The following is a 16,090-nucleotide window of genomic DNA, read 5'->3' as shown; positions in this document are numbered from 1 at the left end:
AAATGATTAGTAGGGACCCATGTTAAATAAATGCACTGCTTCTTTGGAGCGTTAAAGATAAGGTGACGCTGATCATCAAGGATGGGATGTTATTGTGTAGTCGCTCAGTCATGTGTGACTTTTTTCCAATCCTATGGTCTGTAGCCTGGAAGGTTCATATATCTATGGAGTTTCTCAGGCAAGAACACTGGAGTGGGTTGCCATTCCCTTCTCCAGGGAATCTTCCTGACCCAAGGATCAAACTCAGGTCTTCTGCACTGATAAGGGGATTCTTAACCACTGAGCCACTTGGGAAGCCCCCATCGATGGGTACCTTATTCTTTATATCAGAGCAATATTCTTTATTTTAAATAGTTTTGCTTCAAACAATTACTCCAGAGCAATGTAACTATCTACTCTACAGCATTCTGTCTTTTATACACTTTTCATAAAAGGGAGTCCATAAAATGTTTTCCTCACATCACAAACCAGTATTATTTTTAGGTTCTATTTCTAGCAGTGGCCAAATATACTTAAAACTCTTCTACTTCATTACTTTGATGTTTACCTATGAACCTTCCATTTGAAAGCCGTTGGCAGAGTCTGCCTTTCTCAGCTCTTGAAATCGCTGTGAAATTGTTTCTGAGGGGATGGAAACCTGACCTTTTATTCTTCTGTTCCTTTCAATGTTATGCTTATATGAAATACTACGGAATGAAGAATTTTTATTCTTTTGTTATTCTAGAATCATCCTATCTCTGCCTGTCCAGCAATAAGAGGTATTTTTCTTTGTTGGTTTTAGAAATTGAGAAAATAAAAACTTAAGATTACATCCTTACCATATATTTTTTTTACCAATGCAAGAAAATAACTGTGCTTAAAAAAAAACTCAACACAGTACTTGATATCTAAAAGATGCCGGGTTCTTTGCAAATCACTCCTTTTTCCTTTTATTTTAACCCCATTTGATCCTTACAGGCAGGAATCACCATCCTCATCTCCCAGATGTCTTCTCTATTACACCTGCATCAGCAGACACTTCCTTGATTCATGAAGAGGCAGAAGAAATAGGTACAAAATGTTCAGGGATGTGTTCCAAGGTAACCCGAGACCAGGAAGATGCTGTGAGCTGGGAAATGTTTGTGTGCCCTGTTGCCTGTGTAACCAGGACTTTCCTGCAGTGATTTTTATAGTGTAAACTGGCAAAGCAAATTGTTATTGTTACATAATATTATTACATAAATTATTATGTACTCATTCCTACATAAAACATACCCATCACCCTGACCTGCATGTGACCACCTAAGGTGGAGCTTAATGACTCTACTTAATGGAGGATGAAAGAATGGAATGTATGGGAGGAATGTCCCATGAATATCCTCATGGGAGGCTCCGAAATGGAGGGAAAAAAAAAAAAAAAACAAGTAAAAGCTGAGGCGGAACTCAGGTAAAAAGGAGCATTTCTTTCACCTCTTCCCAGGCATGACTGGATTATTTCTTTTCATAAAACACCCACCTTCTTTCTTTCATTTAATTAGTTACTGACCAGCCGCTGTGTGTGTCTCTGGTGATGCAGGGTACTGATAAGTGTCTAGTCTGCTTGATCACGGGGAAGAAAGTGTTTCCTCCGCTGCCTGGAGTGGACAGTTCTTAGTAAAATCCAAACAAGTCACTGTGAAGCTGACACTCACAATGCTAAACCAGGAGCTTTCCCCTCATTCAGTGCCCACCCAGGACGTCTCACAAATGCTCAGCCTACTTTTAACGCATGTTTGTTATGAGCACTAGGAGAGGAGTATTGAGAAAAGGGGTCCCTGGAAAGCTTTCCAACTAAGAGCAATTACTACAGACCCAAGGGTAGGTCTCCATTTCCACCTCAAGTTTCCAAATAAAATGTGCCACCAAGTGAAGGACAAACTGGTTTCTCAGACCCACAGGGCTCAAGAGACCCACATCTAAAATCCCCTTTTCAACAACACTGCTGTTCGTAACCACTCCTCTCAGATCCACTGCGTTCTGAACACAGGCTGCATTTGTTACATTTGACTCCAACAGAGCAAAATAAAACATGCTTTTTATAGGTTAAAAAAAGAGACTGTTAAGAATAAGCCCAAACCACTGTCCCTCCTGTTTACAACTGTACACAACAGGAAATTAAATGGCTTTTTAAATGCTTTCAACTAATTAAATAGAAAGGCTTCGTGGAAATGCCATTTAGCACTAAAGCTAAATTTTCTGCTGAAGCATTTTAAGAAACTATTTTGTATGTCCTTGGGCTTGCCAGAGGATTAAGAAATAGAGAACTCTTTTGTCCTCTATAAAGACGGGGCTTTGGATATCTCTCAGAGAGGGAGATGGGAGGGAATCATGAATTTAATTATATAAGTTGCTTCACTCTAAAAATAAGAGTGCTAAATTATAACACATAATAACAGCTTTTAACAATCAATCAGCAAAATGGAACTGCCATTTCCAATTTTCGCCATTGCTGATTGCTAAGTGACTGCCGATTCCACCCACAGAGGGGGCGGGGAACTGGCTACCCATTAGCAATACTCAGAGTCAGTGTTGGAGAGCAGACCTGGGGCGCCTGCCAGGCACTAGCCAACAGTCACACCTGGGGCAGGTGTGTGGTGCTTCCCCCATCCCTGGAGGGATGGGGAAGGTCCCGTGCAGAGGTGGAGGTGCACCTACCTGCCAGACCAGGTGCTCCTTGGCCCCTGGTGTTGCAGACAGGCAGACGCTCAGCACGATGGTGTGAGAAGAGGAGGTGAGGACACTGGCGATGATGGCATCTCGCATGTTGAAGGGCAGCATGGTGTACACCACGAAGATGATGAAGAGGAAGAAAGACACCTGCAGGTGGGGAAGAAGGGCAGTGAGAGTCACAGAGCATCCGTGTTCCTAAGGTTCCCTCTCTCCTTCCCATTATGGCTTCACAGACCCCCAGGAACCACCACCATTCAATAAACGATATTATGACAGAACAAGAAGGCAGGTGCAAACAGCTCCACTGGGTCCCAAGAAAGGACTAACTGTTGTGATAGAGGGGGAAAAAGGTTATTTTTCAAAATTTGGGGGTTTTCAGTTTTGACATCCAAATCACTGCAGACATCAGGTGAATCTGAGCACCTCATGGGCATGGATGCAAAGCTGGTTCTAAACTCTCAGGATTTAGTATCTGTGCTTCAGAACACATATCAGGACTCTCTACATTTTTTTAATCACAGCACTTTAAGAATAGACCCAAGGAGAATGGATGGCTGCCACCTGTGGGGAGTTAGTTGAAGTAGATACAAAGAGCAAGAACGTGAAATTAATAAGATAAAGCAGCTCAGAGGTGATTCCCCGAGAGGGAATCTCAAAGATTAAACACACAATTACTATATGACCCAGCAATTCCATTCCTAAATGTATACCCTAGAGAACTGAAAACAAGTACTCAAACAAATACATGTACACACACATGCTCATAACAGCAATATCCATAATACTCAAAAGAAGGAAACAACACAAATGCTCATCTAAAAATGAAAGGATAAATGACATGTGGGCCGTGCATACAATGGAATACTATTCAGCCCTGAAAAGGAAGGCAGTACCAATACAGGCTACAATGTGGATGAGTCTCAAAGGCATTAGGTTAGGTGAACACAGCTAGGGCAAAAGACCCCTTACTGTATGAGTCCACTTACAGGAAGTATCCAGAATAAGTAAATTTATATACAGAAAGCAGGGGCTGTGGCAAGGAGGAATGGGAATTAACTTCTCAATAGGCAAAGGGCTTGATGAGAATGTTCTGGAAACTAGACAGAGCTGGATATTGCACACACTGTGAATGCACTAAAAACCACTGAATTCTTTCCTTTAAAGTGGCTAATTTATGTTATGTGAATGTCACCTCAATAAAAAAAAAATCAATGTGAAACAGCTTAGAGGAAAGTTTGGAATGGAAAAGAAAATGGTTTAGTAGGTAATAAAATAGGCCATTTTCATTACAAAAGCAGCAGAACATCAAAAGGGATACACAGGTGATAAATCAAGTGGAAAAAAGACCAGACTGAAGTCAGAAAAACAGGGAGCATGAGGATTTGGTGAGCGTCGTTCAGGACACAGGTCTTCACCCTAAAAGCCAGTGAGGCTAAGGAAAGAGCTTGTCCCACTGTTACAGGATGACCCGGGTTACTCTGATGTTGTTGTTTAGTCACTCAGTCATGTTTGACTCTTTGCGACCCCATGGGCTGTAGCCCACTAGGCTCCTCTATCCATGAGATTTCCCAGGCAAGAATACTGGAGTGGGTTGCCAGTTCCATCTCCAGGGGGTCTTCCCAACTCAGGGATGGAACCTGAGTCTCCTGCATCTCCTGTATTGCCAGGTGGATTCTTTACTGCTGAACAACGAGGGATGCCCTCAGGTTACTTTAAGGATCCTGAAGCCCAACACAGTGGGAAGGACACAGAGCCGGGGCAGAGCTGTTCTGCAGGAGTTCGTATGGTGTGAATTCACATGAAGGACATGGACGATAGTCTCTGCTCTGGATTTAACAAAGAGAAGCCTGGGTGGACACCAGGTGCGATTCCCCTCCTGCAGTCACAGGACCTTGTAACAAGCATTACAGTCAAGAAGTAACTGTGCAGATTCTCTTAGGCAGGGTGTCAGCCTCAGCACTACTGACACCTGAGGCTGGAGAATTCTTCATGATGGACACTGTGCACTGCAGGATGTGAGAGCAGCATCCACAGCCTTGACCCACTAGATGCCAGTAACATCCCACCTTCAGAGCTGTGACAACTGACATGTCTCCCGCCCTCGTCAGGAGTCTTCCAGGGCATAACACTGCCTCTGTGAGAACCACTAAGCTACAGGGGAAAGTTTTTTCCAAGAATGAGAAAAACAACTGCTGCCCAATCCCAGCTCAATGAGAAAGTTAAACCTACTTTGGGATCCATAATATCCAGCAACTTTACAGGAAAGACTTTCAATCAAGGTATTTTTATTTCTACATGTAGGATTTATGCCAAATCCTCATATCCTACGTGTGTGCTAAGTCACTGCAGTCATGTCTGACTCTTTGTGACCCTAAGGACCATAGCCCGCCAGGCTCTTCTGTCCATGGGATTCTCCAGGCAAGAATATTGGAGTGGGTTGCCATGCTATAAGAGGTATTAAACTAATGTTTTCAGGTATCAAAATTGACAATTACAAAGGCAAACTTCTTTGGCAACTACGTATTTTTCTTCTAATGCAAAATCCTTTAGTATTTCTTTGAAATTAACAAAACTTTTGAACAGCTTAATTCTGGACAGCTTTTAAACTCGAATGTGATTTCAATTAATACACACTCTGCTAACAGTTTGAGCTTTGAAATGCAAGCACGCGGCAAGCTTATCTGCAGTAACCAAATGGAAAAAATAGAGGCGGTTGGTTTTCCCAATACATATGGTTGCTCCTGTTATTCACTTTGGGATGACAAAATGAAACTGTTAAAGGTCAACTAAGCAAGCCATATTCAATCAAGTTTTGGATTTTAGTGGCAGCATTTCAGGAGCCAAGTTTTGGGAGCTCAGGGGGTGATGCCCAGCTGCATTCAGCAGACTGGAGGGAGAGAGCCTAGTACCATTTTAAGACCCATGGTGGGACAGTCCTCACTTTTTATTAATCCCAAAGGACTCCATTTTTTTTTTTTTTTTAGCCTGGTTTCCAAAACAACTTCAAATAGGGCCATATGTAAAACCACAATGGATCTGGCACACCTACAAAAGTGGGTGGGTATAAACTCCAAAATGTTGAATGCAGGCACTTGGGTTCCATGTTACCATGGGGACATTTCTGCCACTGATTCCCCTTGGATGTGTCTCTGTCCAAAGCCTGAAAGGAGAGGAGGACCAATCTAGTTCTGGACACTGCACAGAAACCCACATGAGCACCGGATCTGAAGAGACAGCCCTCATCTCAACAGAATCATTTCGAGAGTTTCTCTTAACTCTGGTCCAGCATCCACCTTTTGCAAGACATGTGTTATCTTCCCCTTGAAGGTCCACTTGACTTTCAAGCTCCACAAGTTTCAAACCTACTATGAAACTGTCCTTTATGTTCTTAAACCTGTTCCTCTTACCTGATAACTCAGTTCGAATCAGGATGCCTTCCTCTCCAATCAATCCAGGCATCAACGTTTGAGAATCAGTTCTGACAACTGTTCACATACATACTTAAAAAAAAGAAAATCTTCTGACTACCGAACTCCAGCATGTGGCATCTGACTGCTCCTCTCTGCTGTCATGGCCACGAGGCGGGCTCAATACCTTTCCATTCGGTAGGAAACCCTCTTCCACAATTTCCCTCCCTATTCTCCCCAAAGAAAGCATCCTTCCTCCCTTCTGCCCATTCCATCCCTTCCTCCCCACTCCCGGCAATCATCAGGACTCTTTTCCAGACAGTTCTACCTCTCCTCCTTCTCAGCATCAGTAGAGATGCATTGAGCATTTCTTTGAAATTAGCTGAGGCCATATGATTTGCTTTGACAAGTGAAGCATAACCAGAAATGATTCATGTCCTTTGTGGGTGGAAACTTTAAAACCAAATGCACCTTTTCTCAAGTCCCTTCCCTCCCTGGCAATCATGGAAACATGACATTGGATGAAGCTCCTCCCAGTCTTGGTTGCAAAGGAAGGACAAAGCCCCTCAACTGACCCACCTGGGTCTGTGAGCATGTGAGTGAGCTATTACCCTTGATGGTGGCAAGACCTGGGCCCCTAAGCACAGCCTGGATGGTCCTGACTGATACCAAGCTCATACAGACACACATACATACACACTTGCACACATGCATGCACACACATGAGAGGTTTTATTGATGGATTAAGTGGGATGCTCTTATATGAATTACTCTGAAATTTGCTTATATCACTGAACTATATATACACCATAGGCATCTTTCCAAGCCTATAGGAGTGGATACATTATTTACTTTTTCAGGTTAGTTCAGTTCAGTCGCTCAGTTGTGTCCAACTCTTTGTGACCCCATGGACTGCAGCACAGCAGGCCTCCCTGTCCATTACCAACTCCTGGAGTTTACTCAAATTTAAGTCCATTGAGCCGGTGATGCCATCCAACCATCTCATCCTCTGTCATCCCCTTCTCCTCCCGCCTTCAGTCTTTCCCAGCATCAAGGTCTTTTCCAATCAGTCAGTTCTTCACATCAGGTGACCAAAGTATTGGAGCTTCAGCTTCAACATCAGGCCTTTCAATGAACACCAAGGACTGATCTCCCGTAGGATGGACTGGCTGGATCTCCTTGCAGTCCAAGGGACTCTCAAGAGTCTTCTCCAACACCACAGTTCAAAAGCATCAATTCTTCAGTGCTCAGCTTTCTTTATACTCCAACTCTCACATCTATATATGATTACTGGAAAAACTATAGCCTTGACTAGACAGACCTTTGTTGGCAAAGTAATGTCTCTGCTTTTTAATATGCTGTCTAAGTTGGTCATAACTTTCCTTCCAAGGAGTAAGCGTCTTGTAATTTCATGTCTGCAATCACCATCTGCAGTGATTTTGGAGCCCCCCAAAAATAAAGTCAGCCACTGTTTCCCCATCTATTTGCCACGAAGTGATGGGCATGGATGCCATGATCTTAGTTATTACCAGTAGCAAAATATCCCATAGAAATGGATGCACCACACGACTCCAGAATTTCCTTACAGACTAGCACTGCAGCATGATAGGAAGCCCCAACTGCTGAAGTAATGCTCTCACAGGTCTACTTCCCACCAGCGTCCTCCCTTCTTTAATCCAGCCCACATACAACTGCTGGACTGATGATTCTGAGTGCGGAAGTCTGTTCATGTTTTCCTTAGATCACATTTCCTCGGGCTCACCCTGTGCTCTGAACACTTCTCTCCAAGGTTTCTTGTGATCACAGAGTCACATGGAAACCTTATGGTCTGGAGGTGTTTTCATCCTCGCCCCCACCCTGCTCTGCAAGCATCCTCTGCTCCGGCCCACCCAAATCATCCCCTCACTGTGAGCTTGGGGTGCTCTTGCCTCTAGGTCTGCCATTCCCCATTCTCAGATGGTCCTGTCTCCTCTTCTTGATCCGTTGAAATATCACCTCTTTCTAGACCCAGTGCATATACAGACTGTTACATTTCTCCGACAGTCTCCAGCGGCTCCCTGTCTCACTCAGAGGCAACTCCCAAGACCTGGCAACGTCCCGCCCATCCTCTTGCGGCCGCCCTGCCCTCCACTCTGCCTGCCTCCACCTGCCCTTGCTGGCATCCAGCATCTACGGCCTCCTGACTGCTTCTGGGGTTTGCCAGGGATGTTGCTGTGGTCCCTCTCCCAGGCTCCCTCCTCTCACTCAGATCTCTGATCAAGTATCTATCACTCTACCTACTAGGCTTCCCTGGTGGCTCAGACAGTAAAGAATCTGCCTGCAATGCAGGAGACTCGGGTTTAACCCCTGGGTCGAGAAGATCCCCTGGAGAAGTGAATAGCAACCCACTCCAGTATTCTTGCCTGGAGAATCCCATGGACAGAGGAGCCTGGTGGGCTACGCCTCATGGGGTTGTGAAGGATCAGACATGACTGAAGCAACTTTCACTGTCTCTTACGTACCCGCCTTCAGGGACTGCCCTGCACAAAACAGCAACTCCACTCCTTCCACACCCTGGTCCTCGTCACCTGCTTTACTTGTTTATACCTATTTGTTGTTGCTGTGGTTGCTAAGTTGCGTCCCACTCTTTGAGACCCTATAGACTGTAGCCTGCCAGGTTCCTCTGTCCATAGGATTCTTCAGGCAAGAATACTGGAGTGGGTTACCATTCCCTTCTCCAGGGATCTTCCCGACCCAGGGATCGAACTCGCATCTACCACTTCTCAGGCTCTGGCAGGCAGATTCTTTATCACTGAGCCACCTGGGAAGCCCATAACACCAGCAGTTCTGAATTTGTTCATTTTCTCCCTCAGTGAAGCTTAGATGACATCATAAGGGTAGGAACTTGTTTCACTCACAGCAGAGACCCAGTGCCTAGGCCCCCAATGGTGGGCACCACCTCGTAGGTGCTCCATGAATATTGCTGTCGGCATGAAAACCTCTATTATACATCCCGATATGACCACAACCACATTCACACTATTCGCATCTGCTCACCCCATGCATCTCTAAAGACATCTCCCCATCTTCCTTGATCCAATTGACCTTGCCATGAACTCACCTAGACCAGTATATTTTATCTTGTTCTTTGATCATACTTTACATAAAGATTACTTTGAGTCACTATTACATTTTTTTTTAGTGTGAATATATTTTTAGTGTAAAACGGTCTTTAATTGGGAAATCCTTAGTCACCGATTTTTAGTGCTAGTGCATCAGTGTGTGTTAAGGCTTCTTTGAGTGTCCCTTTTATGATCACCCTGGTTTTCAAGTTTAACTTTCTCCTCTTTCTTTCTCAAGGTCTTTCCAAAGGAGAGGGGTTCATATCTGGATATACAGATCTCCTATACGTATGTGTGAGCATACACACATGAAGGCATTATGCTGGTGAGGTAAATCATACAAAGAAAGACACCGATGTTTTGTTTATACATATGGTATCACTTCTGGGTGGAATGTAAAAATTCCAACTTGTAGAAACTGAGTGGAATGGCGGTTCCCAGAAGCCAGGGTGGAGAAACGGGGAGACGTTTGTCAAAGGATGCAAAACATGCAGTTCAAGGGTAAGTAGGTCCTGGGGAAATAAGCACAGTATTGTGTTTACAGTCTACAACACTGTATTACAGACATCAAAGTCATGGAGAAAGCAGATCATAGATGTTCTCATCACAAAGAGAGAATGACAGTTATAGGACGTGGTGGAGGCATCAGCTAACGCTCTGGCGGCACTCAAAGGGCTCTGTTAATGTTCCATCTGACCTGTCGCTCCTCCTCTGTGTACATCCCACCGCTGGCTTTCTACAAGACGAAGAAACACGCAAAGTCCTCGGCATGCCGATAGGGTTTCCTGCTGATCTGCTCTGGCTGAAGCCCCAACCTCATATCTCCCCAACTCCCATCACCCCATGTTCACGGAACCTCCATACTGGTCCCACTGAAGCTCCTTCAACACCTCGGGGCCTCCGCACTTTCTTTTCTCTTGCCCCAAGTGTTCTTCCTTGATCTTCCCTTGGCTGGCCACTTTTTGTCATCCAGGCCTTACAGCTCAAGCATCACCTTCCAGAGAGAAGCCACCAACCTCCCATCTAAAATAACATCCCCATCCATCCTCTAGCTAGTCACCCTGCTGAACAACCTCCTCTCATTATTGGAATTTGAACCTTTATATTTATATTTAACGAGGATGCCTGAGAGTAGAGGACCATCACAGCTGCCTAAAAGGCCCTCGTCCGTTAAAGTCAAACCAGTGCCACCGAGCACGCAGGGTCAGCTGTGTGCTCGGTGCATTTGCTAACCTGTGGGTGTCTGATGACTTCTGCCTGGGTGTACTCACAGTCTTGACTGTCTGTCCTTCCAGTTTGGGGAAGTGCAAACCTCTCTGGCACATCCATTATTCTCCAGACTAGTGACGACCCTGAACCAGCTCTTGCTTTGCAGGGCTCAGATACCTGCTAACTGTGGGCCTTGCACCTAATGCAGCCTCACCTGAGAGCTTGCTAGAAGAGTGGGCACTTGAGCCCCAGAAGTTTACTGCATCTGACTTTGTATCCTCACCCTGTTACCAGGTGGCATGCCTGGAGCCACACAGATCTGATGGGCCCTGGGTGCGTTCAGCAGTTAGCATTACTCTCACTTTTGTGGCAATGACTACAGAGAATTTCCAGTACGCTGACTACATGGAGACACTAGACAAGGTCAAAGCCTCCTGCTAAACAGACACTGATTTAATCAACGAATCAGTGAACTATGAATAATTACTTATCTTCACCTTGGTTACTAGATTTTATTTCTTGAAGTCTCCAGACCAATTTTATTTTAAAATAAAGATCAATTTAAGAAATGATTTCCAGCTTCACTTCTACTACATAGGCCAAAAACCCCAGGCCAGCAATTACTGCTGACATGTGACGTCTGGGCCATTTGACACACCTTTCTCCTTGTGGTCACTGCCCAGTTCTGCTGTTTTGATTTTCTAGTTGGAATCTCTCGTTTCAGAGGAAGGAACTGAACTGTCCATTTGAGTCATCAAGTTGTATCTCTCATTGAACTCTGCATAGTTCAAGGAGAACTCCATCTTACTATGAAAAATATGCTTAGAAGTTCTAGGAAATTAACTCTATGCTATTCTAAAACATCCTTAATGACCATCCTTCAGGATAAAAACTCTGGGACACCTTGAAGACTCAATGATAGAAAAGCTTTTATTTTTCTTCCAAAGATATTTTTGGCCAAGAATATTTTCTGCATATCAACTCCATCTTTACAGAATATGAAAACATTTCTTTAAATGTTATATTATTAAGGGAAAGAATGCATATTATGTTCCTTGATGGAATGCCTGGGCTCCAAAGAGTACAGATGAAATCATGAATCACAGGGTAGCTTTCATTCTTCTGCTGAAAATGTTATTCAGAGTTAAGAGAGATTAATGACGGAATCAGAGGTAAAACAATAACCTTCACTGTGCCTTTTTTTTTTAATTTAAAATAGGTGGGAGGTATATCATACATTTTTAAAAGCATGAACAAAGAGAATAGTAAGATGTAGGAAAAAAAAAAAAGCCTGGTATCCTAGGGGAACAAAAGCAGAGTGCTGTCTTCGCCAGCCCTGTCTGTCCAAATCCTCAGCTCCTACTTTGAGACAGTGATGACTAATGCAGTTTCCTAATTTCCCTTCCACGGTCCCTTCTGTTTCTCCTGTTTTCTTGTTTGGACCTGGGTATCCATCTATGTATATGTTTCTTCTTCCTTTCTTCATCATTCACATATTCACTGATTCACCAGTATTTAACTCTACAATATACGAGGCATTTTGTTCGCTATCAGGGATAATATGCGGTCCTTGCTCTTAAAACAGGTCACATCCCTGGAAGTGAAGGATAATCTCCAAATTTGTTCATTTGTTTCCTGACTGACACTCACATAAAGGCAGCAGGGTCTGTCTGCAAGTCTGATTTGTTTAGAACTAAAAATTTGTTTTTTCATACCGTTCATGGGGTTCTCAAGGCAAGAATACTGAAGTGCTTTGCCATCCCCTCTCCAGTGGACCACGTTTTGTCAAACCAACCTACACAGCATATTAAAAAACAGAGACATTACTTTGCCAACAAAGGTCTGTCTAGTCAAAGCTATGGTTTTTCCAGTAGTCATGTATGGATGTGAGAGTTGGACTATAAAGAAAGCTGAGCACCAAAGAATTGATGCTTCTGAACTGTGGTGTTGGAGAAGACTCTTGAGAGTCCCTTGGACTGCAAGGAGATCCAACCAGTCCATCCTAAAGGAGATCAGTTCTGTGTGTTCATTGGAAGGACTGATGCTGAAACTGAAGCTCCAACACTTTGGCCATCTGATGCGAAGAACTGACTCATTGCAAAAGACCCTGATACTGGGAAAGATTGAAGGCGGGAGGAGAAGGGGATGATAGAGGATGAGGTGGTTGCATGGCATCGACTTGATAGACGTGAGTTTGAGCAAGCTCTGGGAGTTGGTGATGGACATGGAAACCTGGCGTGCGGCAGTCCATGGGGTTGCAAAGAGTCAGACTCGACTGAGCGACTGAGTTGAACAGAAAATTTTATTTTGAACTAAAATACCAGACTTCTCTGGTGGCACAGTGTAAAAGAATCTGCCTACCAATGCAAGGGACACATGTTCAACCCCTGGTCTGGGAGGATTCCACATGCCCTTTAGTTTAGGGCAACTACACCCACGGGCCACAGCTTCTGAAGCCCACGCTCCCCAGTAAGAGAGGCTACTGCAGTGAGAGGCCAGTGCGGCACAACTAGACAGCAGCCCTCCAAAAGCAGCGAAGCCTTAGCAGAGTCAAAAGTAAGACAAATAAAATTAAAAAACTGTAATCCTCCTGTACTTAGCAAGCTGCTTTGTCTGAATGTGAGCCACCAGCCTTGTCATTAAAGCATTTACGTGGTGTTTCTTGTGTCTGGAAAACAGTACAGTGTTTCCACACCATCCTCCTGTTTCCCAGAGCACCTCTTCAGTTTTTTAAAGGTTTGTTCCTCATGGTGGTCACTTGGTCAAGATAACGAGAACACAGGACACCTTGAACTTGGCTCAGTTAGGCTCAGTTTCCTAACATAGGCGACGTGGACACAGTTCTTTCTTCTCACCTCGCCCTTGCCATGGAGACGAGTAGCTGGAGTATTCATCTCTACCCCACTGACTTTGGACTTGGTCATGAGACTTACTTTCAGTAACGAGAAAGTGTGCTGAAGTGACAGCTACCTGTTCAGAATGGAGGCTTTCAGAGGCTTCAGTTCACGTGTCTTTGTTGTGTCTTGAGAGATCTTTTCTGCACTGCAGACTCTCCAGTCCTGGCACGCAGGCTCAGTGGATGTGGTGTGCAGGCTTAGGTGTTTCAAGGCATGGAGGTCTTAGTTTCCTGACCAGGGGTTGAACCTGAGTCTCCTGCATTGCAAAGTGGATTCGTGACCACTGGAACACCAGCAAAGTTCCCGACCTGCCCTTTTGGATGTCTGGTTTTCCACAACGAGAAGTTCGTGGTCCAGAAAGACAAAGCTCTTTCAATTGAGTCTGGGTTATAGATCTGAGCCTAAAACAAAGTCTGGAATATTCCCTACCTGCCGAGTCTGGGGAGCGCCAACAGAGATCAGACAAATCCCACCCCTTCAGATAGTGAGTATGAAAGAGAAAATATGCTATTACTGCTACAAGCCACTTGGATTTATTTGTTATTCAGAATTATCAGAGCAGAAACCTGACTAATACAGCAACTGGTATCATAAATGATGTTCTACTCTAATGAAAACCTCAAATACAGGTCACTGCCTTTGGGACTTCCAAAGACTTATTATGTTAACCTATTGGCAAAATAATTGGTAAGCATGGCTTCTAAGAAAACCATTTCCCAAGATGCCCAGGCTTCATAAGGTCTTGGAATTGCATGAAAAAGTCTTTAGAAACAACAGAAAAAAGAACTGGGAACAGGTAGAACATTTCCAGAAATAACTGTTAGTGTGCAGAAAGAACGTCATCCAACCTAGAATCAATATTTTGATGATCCCAAAATACACGACAAACAAGACCTATTGACAAGTGTTTTCTTATCTTACAATTAGGAAGATGCAGGTGCTGAGGGATTAAGTATTTTGCCCAGTCATAAAGCAACATAAAAACAAGCCATGATCTTCCTGCTGAAGCTAAAATGTTATTTCATCCTAATCCCTGAAGGTGAACAGGGCAACATAAGGTGAGCGTCTCTGAGTGTCAGGGGTGTTCATGTTATTCAAAATAAAAAAGAACCTTGTGCATCCATCTGCTCTACCGAAAGAGCTTGTTCTAACACCAGGAAGTCCTTTTCCTTGAAAATTATTTTTCTCATCGAATGCAAAGAAAGAAAACAGGAAGGTCATTTGGAAGCAATCCGGCAAAATGATGTCCATTAGAAATCATCTGCTCACTCTTGCTAGTTATTAATACATGATTAGAAAAAATAATGTGCTCCTTGATGATTTTTAAATCATTTTTTTCAGAAGGTCATGAATAAATTTCTACTTTCTAAGCTTATATTTTTACAAAAGTGACTCTGTGAACATTTTCATCTCTCCATGGCTCCCTTTTTGTGTGTACCAGAATGGACCAGGAACCCACCCTGCGCGTGAAGGACTTATCCTTCTAATCTGGCAAGTGGGTATCAGACAGTCAAGAACACATATCACAAACTCAACCTTTCCTATTTCAGTTATATGGACTTCACTTTCATTAACTCTCTGGTTTAAATTATACAGTACGCCACCATTAAAACAGCACTGATTATAAGGTCATATGCTCACAGACAGTCACAGCCTTGAGTAGCTAGTGTTACAAAATAGACAGCAGTGCACTTCCACTTTGAGTAATTGCAGGAGTTAAAGTAAGAATACCCAGACAATTCCATTAATAGACTTAATCAATCAAATATGACATACTGGCCCCTTTTAAACCAGCTGTTTGGGTAAAAATAACTGCAGTCTTAATTTGTTCATCTTTTTTCTTTCTACTCAAATGTCAGCTGTTTCATTCTATCTTTACCTCCAGCCCTTAAGGAACTTGGATAAGGTCTCCACCGTTTGTGTTCCCAGTTTATGATAACCTAAATTTTGCATGTATGTATACTTTGAAGATTTAAAACATTGACTTTTCTATAGAGGGCTTCCCAGGTAGCATAGTGGTAAAGAATCCACCGGCCAATGCAGGAGACACAAGAGACGTGCATTCGATCCCTAGGTCAGAAAGATCCCCTGGGATAGAAAATGGCAACCCACTCTAGTATTTTTGCTGGAAATCCCACGGACAGAGGAGCCAGGCAGGCTACAGTCCATGGGGTCTCAAAGAGTCAGACACAGCTGAACACAGCAGAGCAGCATAGCTTATCTACAGAAAAACTAAAAACTGTTCTGCTACCCTCTATCTGTATGAACTGGCCACATTTCTCAGGGTACATCCTTAAACAATCTATTAAAAAATTGTTTTCTCTTTTAAAGTTCCTCCAATTGTTTAGACAAAGACAGTACGGAGGAGTTCCCATCATGCTAGGCTGAATCTATGGCTAATGGGTTGTGCCATAAGCAAGTACTACCTTAATTCTACTTAGTAAAGGAAAATACTGTTGCATGAAACAATGTAGAAAAGCAGTATCACTGCTTCAGTAGTAGGTGTTCTGTAGAAGATAAGGTGTCCTGGAAAATCACTTTGAATAATATTATTTTACAAGAACAACAATAACAACCAAAAAAAAAAAAAACCCATAAGGTCTTCATAAAAACATAAAATGTTATGTAAACGGGCTTTTATTTATATTCGCTGTTTTGGTCTTTATGAATATTCATGCCCAAATTCTTTTGAAACATTACATTTATTTAATCTGAAAGGCCGGTGCTTCAAATGAGAAAAACTCATGTGGGGAAAAGAAGTGAATTATTCATCCAAAAACAAATATTG

General features: G+C 43.3%; 1 protein-coding gene across 2 annotated transcripts in view; it reads right to left on the bottom strand.

Annotated features, from left to right (window-relative positions):
* The window catches only part of ADCY2 (adenylate cyclase 2), a 454,409-nt gene that overhangs the window by 330,939 nt on the left and 107,380 nt on the right, over positions 1 to 16,090 (bottom strand). For both annotated transcript variants that reach the window (XR_015148596.1, XM_086361165.1), the window contains exon 3: positions 2,674 to 2,835. Coding sequence is in view for 1 of the 2 variants with exons in the window: in XM_086361165.1 (XP_086217291.1) it covers positions 2,674 to 2,835 (162 nt within the window). In the remaining variant the exon portion in view is untranslated. The remainder of the gene's footprint in view (positions 1 to 2,673; positions 2,836 to 16,090) is intronic.

Source organism: Bos grunniens, chromosome 20 (assembly GCF_055505025.1).
Source record: "Bos grunniens cultivar Pamir isolate PY7600 chromosome 20, Bosgru_T2T1.0, whole genome shotgun sequence".
Taxonomy (NCBI): Eukaryota; Metazoa; Chordata; class Mammalia; order Artiodactyla; family Bovidae; genus Bos; species Bos grunniens.
The sequence above is the reverse complement of the archived record's forward strand: the minus strand, read 5'-3'. Positions and strand labels throughout refer to the sequence as shown.